Genomic DNA, 9718 nt, shown 5'->3' with positions numbered 1-9718 from the left:
TTAATTAAAATTATTACAATAATATTAAATATATAATGCCTTTTAATATTTTTTTAAAAAATAGGTGGTAATGAAAATAAAAAAAAAAGCTCTTTTATTTTCTATTGTAGTGAAAAAAAAATAATATAATTTTAGTATCACTAGTCGTACGACAAAATATCACAAACGATATTTTACTCTTAACACAATGGCTTATTTACAGCAAGATATTATGGAAGATATTGCACAACGGCTCATTTATTTTGTAGCTATAATGTTTGGTATCAGTATAAGACATCACCTACCGCCAATACAAAGTTTGGTGCAAAATTATTTGAAGTTATTCGACCACACATTGTCTGTTTTCCATTGTCTCTAACAACTAAAAAGATGTCACTTCAGACACTACCTAAAATGCCACGAAGGTAACCCCCAGCCATGACCAGGGACACAAGAGACACAACGCCTGCAGGAAACAACTTGCCTGATCTCATGAAACGAGAACCCATCACAGCCAGGAGAGTCACAGAGGTGCCTGGACATTCCAAACAGAGATAACTCAGTATCAAAACAAGAAAGAAAAACTGCTACTACGAAAAACCTGAAGGCCACGACTTGAATTTTCGACGGAAGTTCGCAACCAACCTAGTCCGAGGGATGATGCATACACTGGTCTTTCAGGGAGTTGTGCGTACACATGATACAGCACCAAAGCTGATGTCCCTCCAGCAACTAATGACATCTGGCTTCCTCCTTTCACATACCCCATTACTCCACCAACTATCATTGAGTTTATGCAACAAAACGACAAGTACTCCATCAGAAAGCAAAAATGCAACAAAACCAAGATACAGTTAGCTAACGAGCACAAGGGAGGTCCTAATCTAAATAATGCCCAAGTCCAATCAGTAGCTTTAATCCTCATCATCATTTTATGTTCGTAACTAACTATAACTATACGAGGTGGACCACATGGATTCTTAGCTATCCATTGAATTCTGCAAAGTTAATGATATCCAGCCACCCAGGAACTTTGATATGATTTTTTGTTTTGTATCTTTAACAAGAGAGAAAATTGAGATACCCAATTCAATAAATAGATGACTCCTGACTGGAAGTGATGACTATATATCATTATTTCGGAATCTCAACTTTGGAAGTATATGTTGGCGAGAACAATACGTTGTCGGAGATTTTTAGGGACTTAATTAAATTTAAATTTACACAGAATTTAAATTCACTTAACCGTTGAAATGACCTGAGCTGATAATCTTACACTGTCAACAAGAGCTGGTGTCTGCCAAATACTTAACGCAGGCTTCATAGTGGCCGACTGGGCGAGTTAGCTGCTGACCGAGTGAAATAGGCTAAAGTCGACCGAGTGAATCGAATGCTTTTGCCGACCGAACGAAAAGGCCGACCGAGCAAAGCTTAAGGCCGACCGAACGAAAAGTCCGATCGAGCGAAGAGGTCGATTGAGTGAAGAAGCTGACCGAGCGAAGCTTAGGCTTCCGCCGAGTGAGTTGCTGCCGAGCGAGTCGAAGGCTTTTGCCGAGCGAGTTGCTGCCGAGCAAGTTGAAGGCTTCTGCCGAGAGAATTGCTGGGCGAACAGCAGAGCGAAGCTTAGAAAGCGGTCGGACGAGTGAACTGAGTAAACTGAGGCCTGCGACGAACGCAATTTCCTTAAAATAGATTCGCCCCACCTCCGGCTGTGCTTCGAGGCTTTCTTAGGTCGTCTGTTTCCAGGATACAACGGTGAACCGTGATTCCCACCAAATACTGATGGTCATGACGAACTGAGAGGTACCCGACCACTATCACGGTCACTCCACCGAGCAAGAAATGCATGATAGAAGAGATGGGGAACGTAGGTGGAGATTCAGCCTTTCGTGTGTGCAACTTTTTGTTTGTGGTCGTAGCCTCCTTATATAAGAGCTGAAGATCAAAGGATAGTGTTAATGATCGTTTACAGATCATTATTCGCCAGCTGTGAAACGGGTAGTGTTAATGCGTTTAAAGATCATTATTCGGCAACTGTGAAACGCCAACATTTCACTCGACTGCATTAATTTTTATTTAATGCATCTGTTACACAAGTAGCAAAAAGGTTTACCTGACAAAATGTTTGTTCCACTTGGGCAAATTGTTCCGACCAGTCCGACATTCGGCGCACGCAGGTCATGCTTGCACATGAGTCAATATGGTTCAGTGCAATCCGGACCCTGGATTTGCACCCCTGCGCACCCACGCGTGAGAGAGAGCCTCTCCCCATGCATTTGTTCACATCCTCAATGCATGTGAATCAATATAAACTAACCAACATGCCTTGAAGCTCCTAATATAGGACTAAAGTCTCATTCACAATGAAGCTCCATGCCTCTTCCACCTCTTCTCCATTCACATATATCCAACAATCCCCCACATGAATAGAGATAGAGTATGTGATAACATTCAGCAGTTGAGTCCAGTATAGGATATGTAAGTTTTATCCTTTGAACCTTCCCTTGTGGGATCTGTTTGCTTACTCGCTGACAGTAGACTGATGTCTTTGAACTGTTCTGCTGTCTGTGTAAGCATTGACATATCTCATCTAAGACTCTCTTTGATACAACTCAGTTCTCATGAGTGTGTTTGTTCTTGTCCATGAACACGCCTGATTCTGTGAGAAGCTTTAAGAATTGTGTCTCCAATTATTTTCGAAGCGGCCCCACTTCTTTCTTACATAGGTGATCCCTTTAGAGTATTCCACATTACTCTTCTTGGATCATTAAAAGCCGTGTGCTTAACCTCCATCCTTCATTGATTCATTGGGTCGTTCCCCCATAGTGTGTCTAGTCAGTGCAAATTAGTTATCCCTTTGAACCTAGTTCTTGGGATCTCCAGTTAGCATAGGTTGGGTGTCCTCTGTACTGATCGCTGACAACGACATTAAGCCCATTTCTCGTGATGAGCTTGCAACTAACTCTCGATTTAACCTTTTGGTTAGCGGATCCGCTAGGTTATCCTTTGACTTCACATAGCCAACATGAAAATGATAAAATCCGATCCATAGGATTTTTCTACCCGATCTCTTTTGCTCCCTCTAAGCTCAACCTCCACTGGTTCCTCATCATCATCTTCACCTTGTGTTTTATATGTCCGCTTTGAGGAGCTAGCATCCTCTCGGATCTTATGCGGAAACACAAGCTCGAAGAACGAGGCATTTCTCGATTCTATTATCGAATTCTTGTGTATCTCCGGTATTTGTAATTCATATACAACAAATTGATACACACTGCTGTTCTGTGCATATCCAATAAATATGCAATCAACAATCTTTGGTCCTATCTTAATCCTTTTTGGATCAAGCACCAACACTTTGACAAGACACCTCCACATTCATAAATATTTGTAGGACGGTTGTCTTCCATTCCACAACTCATAAGAGCTCTTATCTATTTTCTTTCGGGACACCTTATTTAAAAGGTAATTAGTTGTTAACATAACTTTCCCCCACATGAACTCTGACAATCCAAAGTTTAATAGAAGAATATTCATCATCTCCTTCAGAGTTTGATTCTTTCGCTCAACAACTCCATTTTGCTGAGGAGTATAAGGAGCTGTTGTCTCGTGTCTGATCTCATGTTCAATACACAACTCAGCGAACGGTGATACGTATTCACCGCCTCGGTCACTTCGAACCACCTTAATCTTTTTATTAAGTTTGTTTTCAACCTCATTTTTATAGAGAGCAAATTTCTCTATAGCTTCATCCTTACTTTTGAGAAAATACACATAATAATATTTTGTGTTATCATCTACAAAAGTGATGAAGTATTTATTCCCACCATGTGTTGGTGTACCTTTAAGGTCGCACACGTCAGTGTGAATTAGCCCTAGTGGTTCATTGCTTCTTTCAATATGTTGAAAGGATGAACTTATCATTTTCGCTTCAACACAAATTTCACACTTGTGTTTTGGGTCAAGGTGGAATGTAGATATGTTTTGCATGTTTATTAATCTACGCAACACATCGTAGTTAACATGTCTTAGTCTACCATGCCACAAACATAAAGACTCATGCATATAAGTGGAAGAGCTTTCATTTTTATTTATCTTAGGCCTAATTGCCATTACATTGAGCTCATACTACCCATCAGATAAATAACCCCTTCCTACAAACATTCTATTCTTGAACTGTCCTACTCAAAAACAATGCGAAAGCCATGCTTGCTTAACAGTGTTTCGGACACTAGATTCTTCCGAATCTCCAGAACATACAACACATTGTTCAGAGTGAGGTCCTTGCCCAAGGTCATCTTCAGCACCACTTTTCCTTGGCCCATGATGTCCGAGGTTGCTGAGTTCCCCATGAACAGTTTGTCTCCAATGACTTCTTCGAAGTTGTGGAGCAGCTCCTTGTTGCAGCACACATGTTTGGTGGCTCCAGTATCGATCCACCATTGCCACGAGTTTGAACTGATTAGGTTCAGTTCTGAGATCACTGTGCAGAGGTCGTCCATTTTTGGTCTCTTGTTCAGGTTGGCCTTCTGCTTCTTCTTCGGCTTCCTGCACTTCGAAGATTTGTAATCCACTCGGTTACAGTTGAAGCACTTCCCAGAGAACTTCTTCTTGCTGATGCCTCCTTTGGGCCCCATCTTGGAAGATTTGGGGTTCTTCTATTTTGAGTTTTGACCGTGCTCGACCACGTTGGTTTTCACAGTAGCCTGAGAGAACAACTGAACTCTTGTTGTCTTCTTCGATGCGAAGTTTAACAATGAGTTCCTCCATATTCATCTCCTTCCGCTTGTGCTTCAGATAGTTCTTGAAGTCCTTCCAACAGGGAGGCAGCTTCTCAATGATAACAACACTTAGAAGGTTTCACTTAGAATTATCCCTTCTGAGTGGATCTCGTGCAAGATCACCTGAAGTTCCTGGACTTGGCTGATCACCGTCTTGGAGTCAACCATTTTGTAATCCAGGAATCGACCCATGATGAACTTCTTGGCTCCTACATCCTTCGTCTTGTACTTCTTGTCCAGGGACTCCCACAGCTCCTTAGCAGTTCTCTTTATGTTATACACAACGTACATCGAGTCGGCAAGGTAGTTAGGGATGTAGTTTCGGTAAAGGAACTCAGAATGAGTCCATGCCTCCACTGCACTGATGGTCTACGCATCAGCATCTTTAGCATGTTTGGGAGGGTCCTCGGTCAAGAACCGAGCCAGGTTGAGTGTGGTCAAGTAGAAGAGCATCTTATACTGTCACGTCTTGAAATTCAGTCTACTGAACTTCTCTGGTTTTTCCCATGATTGATTGACACAGTTCCAATCGGGGCTGAGGGAGCCTTCAGGTGTTGAGTCTGTTGCATCTCAACATTCTGTTCTGTGGCCATCTTAACAGAAATAAAATCTGTTAAAGATTGTTGGCGAGAACAATATGTTGTCAGAGATTTTTGGGGACTTAGTTGAATTTAAAATTATACAGAATTTAACTTCACTTAACTGTTGAAATGATCTGAGCTGATAATCTCAGGCTGCCAGCAGAAGCTGGTATCTGCCAAGTGCTTAACGCAGGCTTCACAGTGGCCGACCGGGTGATTTAGCTGCCGACCGAGCGAAATAGGCTAAGGCCGACCAAGCGAAGAGGCCGACCGAGCGAAGCTTAAGGCTGACTTAACGAAGAGTCCGACTGAGCGAAGTGGCCGACCGAGCGAAGAGTCCGATCGAGCGAAGAGGCCGATCGAGCGAAGAGGTCGACCGAGCGAAGTGGCCGGCCGAGCGAAGTGACCGACCGAGCGAAGCTTAAGGCTGACCGAACGAAGAGTCCGACTGAGCGAAGTGGCCAACCGAGCGAATCCAAGGCTTCCGCCGAGCAAGTTACTGTCAAGCGAGTCGAAGGCTTCTGCCGAGCGAGTTGCTGCCGAGCAAGTTGAAGGCTTCTGTCGAGCGAGTTGTTGGGCGAACAGTAGAGCGAAGCCTAGAAAGCGGTTAAACGAGTGAATTGAGTAAATCGAGACCTGCGACGAACGTAGTTTCCTTGAAATAGATTCGTCCCATCTCCAGCTGTGCTTTGAGGCTTTCTTAAGTCGTCTGTTTCACAGGATACAACGGTGAACCGTGATTCCCACCAAGCACTGATGGTTTAGGCAAACTGAGAGGTACCCGACTGCTATCACGGGCACTCGTGCAGGAAATGCACGATAGAGGAGATGGGGAATGTAGGTGGAGATTTAGCCTTTCGTGTGTGTAACCTTTTGCATGTTGTCGTAGTCTCCTTATATAAGATCTGAAGACCAAAGGGTAGTGTTATGATCGTTTACAGATCATTATTCGCCAGCCGTGAAATGCCAACGTTTCAATCGGCTGCATTAATCCTTATTTAATGCATTTGTTACACAAATAACAAAAAGATTTACCTAGGTCGTGCCTGCACATGAGTCAACATAGTTCAGTGCAATCCGAGCCCTGGATTTGCACTCTCTGCGCACCCACACGTGAGAGAGTCTCTCCATGCATTTGTTCACATCCTCAATGCATGTGAATCAATATAGACTAACCAACATGTCTTGAAGCTCCCAATGTGGGACTAAAGTCCCATTCACAATGGAACTCCATGCCTTTTCCACCTCTTCTCCATTCACATATATCCAACAATATATATATGTTTACAACTTGAATTTGACTCAGTTACATTTCACTCATTTATCTCGCGTATAATGTGTGCTCAAATGAAATTAAATCAACATGAGAGGATAGAGTGTTGTCAGAATTTCAATATTACCAAGTAATCAACAAATAACAATAAAGACAGATCGTACCACTAGCGATATTTAGCACAAATAAAATATTGGTAAAATTGCAAAAAATACAATAAAATCTGAACGGTGGGAGACGCCCTAACATGTAGAAATTATTCTCCTTGCCAACTCCTACAATCCTTTCGATGATCCAACGCTAGCACATGGTAAAATGGAATCTTTTACCTCAAGGTCTCAATCAAATTTGGGATAAATACACTATCTCTATGCAAGATAATTATCAAATGAAAACTATCTTAATTAACTAATTCTCCTAAATAAAATGATCCATTAAAATAATCCTTTATAAGTGTAAATAACCCTTTATAAAGTGTAAAACCTGTTAGGAATCAAATTCTTAGTTTGTATTTTTCTCTCCCAACTAGGCGAAATTACATCTTCCTTTAGTTGTTATTTCTAAGGATAAGGAACAATCACTTCACCAACTTTATCTAGCATGTTTTTTTTTTTCATTTTTCTTGCTCGCCCCTAGCAATGAGTCAACATCTTCCACTTTTCAAGTCTTTTCTAATTAATAAGAAAATGGTGCAACTATTAAGAGGGTGAAAAAGTGTCTACTTCTTCGCAATAGTCATAGGGAGTGGAAATGATAATGTTGAGGAGAAGACTATTATTTTCTAGAAGCAAATAAACTAAATGCTTGTTTCCTACAAGGGAAGGAAACATGAGTAGAAATAAGATGACAGAATTTTTTTTGCCAAAATAGATGAAGGAAAACCCTAGAGAAAATTTTCTCTAATTTTGCTGATGTCATATTTGGATGAACAATTCATTGTTCACATGCAATGGAGTTTAAACCTGACCTTAAAAATTCATAATTATTTTAAGATCTATTTTATGCTTTCCGGGTTAAGGAGTTAAGAGCTAGTGTAGTTTCTTAGACCACACTTCTAATATATAAAACATATACCATATTCCTTATCATTGCCCAATTTTTCTTTCTAACAAAAAAAGCAGTGGAAAGGAAATGCAAGAAGCTAATGGTTTTCCCTCTCCTCATCTACTTATTCATCAATTGTGTTGGGTGAGAATTTGACGAGTTATAGCAACACAGAATTTGTCATTTGATTCCTCCAAATTGTGCTACAATTAGTTGAAAGTGAAAATTCTTTCAAAAAATTTAAACTAATGGCACTGAGAGGAGAGGAGTTGTACATATGCTATGTAATTCTCCTCCATCAATTGCTTGTTGCTGCAATCAACTGAAAATTAAATTACATTCAATTGATAATAACCATTAAGAGAAGATGAGTGTTATACATACTATTTTACTCTCCACCATCAGATTGCTTTATCCCATTCTTAAAGGTTATAATTACAACATAGAATCACAGGCAACAGAAGAAAAAGGATACTGGTAAGTTTGTTGCTTTAATCCAACAAAAAGCTGCAAAAAACAATTTAAGTGCAACTGACAAGTTTTTATTCAGCAAGTACTAACTATTAGTCTTAGGATACACTTTCAAGAAAAACAATGCCATGGTCACTACAAAGTGAGTAGAGTTAAGTTTGGAATCAATACTCAAAACAAAACAAATTTTATACCTTGTGAAGATAAAGTTTGAAATTCTTGGAGTGCCATTAATGTGTTTGATTTACTGAAGAGTTGAATATAACATTATTGTTGTATAAACTTTTGTTGGTGCAAGATGCTTCCAAAAATCCAGGTTTGATTAAGTATTTAATGTATTTGACAAAGGGTTTACATTTAATTTGACCAGTGTACATGTGCATCATGTATATAAATATTTGGCAAAGTGCATATAGAAGCTTTGAGAGCTCGGTCACTCGATATAGTCAAGTTGTTTTGGTTCTATTGGATGACTCGATGTGGTCGTCGAGTGGGTTGGATTGTGCTCTATAGCTCAGAGGCTCATAATAAGGTGAACTTGAAGGCGAGACAAAGGATGACATGGAGCAAGTCTAATGCATCCAAAGGATCAAAGTTCCAGCAAGGTGAACTCTACAATGAGGAGCATGGAATGATCGCTGGTTTGATAGTTCAGAGACCTACAATGAGATAAGTAATAAGTAAACCTGATAGGCAAGCAAAGAAGGGGTGTTAGAGACTCTAGTGCATCTAGGTATTGAGGGTATGGGCCTTTCCACAACTTGCTAATCAAAGCTAACATACTATGAGCCTTTCCGCCAACTACAAAATTAAGTTACCAAACAAAGAATATTCATTAATCAAACAAGGACCGCTCCAATAATCTTCAACACAATTTAATTTTCTTCAGGGAATTTTTGTCGCTCAACAAAAATTACAGTGATTCATGACAAATACACGATATTTCTATTTTCTAAGAGGAAAAAAAATTGTTTCATGAACAGGCCTGGCAATTTCCTGCTCAACCAAACAAACAGAATTAAAAAAGTCAAGAGAGATCGGATAAAGAGTCCAGAAACATTCTCATGACGTAAATAAATAACAATAAGGAAAACTTCAGCTTGAGAGGATGGAAGAATCAGAGATTCCAACTAAACAAAAACTATATGACAAATCAGTTGGCACGACCAAATCGACAAGGAAAAATAAGCCGACATCGCCAAAAATCATAATTTTCAGCCCAAATAGACACGATCATCTAGTCAACTGAGTAATAACTGCAGATGATCACCAAGGTAGTAATCCATCGAAAGATCGAGGTGAATCGAGTGCATAGCATTACCTCCAAGGAGAGAAGCATAACCAAGGGTTAGCTGCTGGGATGTGGATGGACTCATACTCCTCCTATCCTCGTAAATAAAAAATGAGTGAAAGATCGCCGCTGAGCGATTGGACAAACACCAGAGCAGCAATTGGGAGAAACGGCGGCAGATCGATCAGCATACTCAGGAGAAAGAGTGGAAAAGGGGGCTTTGACAGCAGGCAGGCGGAGAATTTCCAAATAAATAAATAATTTTCTTATAATTTTAAAATTAAATAGTATTATTTTA

The 9718-nt window shown here is 40.2% G+C and overlaps 1 protein-coding gene across 1 annotated transcript; it reads right to left on the bottom strand.

Annotated features, from left to right (window-relative positions):
* Window positions 1-209: 209 nt before the first annotated feature.
* On the bottom strand, window positions 210-9652 carry LOC121971557 (protein FATTY ACID EXPORT 7-like). Its single transcript, XM_042522878.1, has 3 exons — window positions 9451-9652; window positions 625-759; window positions 210-514 (listed from the first exon to the last, which is right to left on the bottom strand). The coding sequence occupies exons 1-3, from the start codon at window positions 9503-9505 to the stop codon at window positions 378-380; spliced, it is 327 nt and encodes a 108-aa protein (XP_042378812.1). The 5' UTR covers window positions 9506-9652; the 3' UTR covers window positions 210-377.
* Window positions 9653-9718: the final 66 nt, after the last annotated feature.

The sequence above is a fragment of the Zingiber officinale genome, chromosome 4A (assembly GCF_018446385.1).
Source record: "Zingiber officinale cultivar Zhangliang chromosome 4A, Zo_v1.1, whole genome shotgun sequence".
NCBI lineage: Eukaryota > Viridiplantae > Streptophyta > Magnoliopsida > Zingiberales > Zingiberaceae > Zingiber > Zingiber officinale.
Note: the sequence above shows the minus strand (reverse complement) of the source record. Positions and strands in the feature narration are given on the sequence as shown.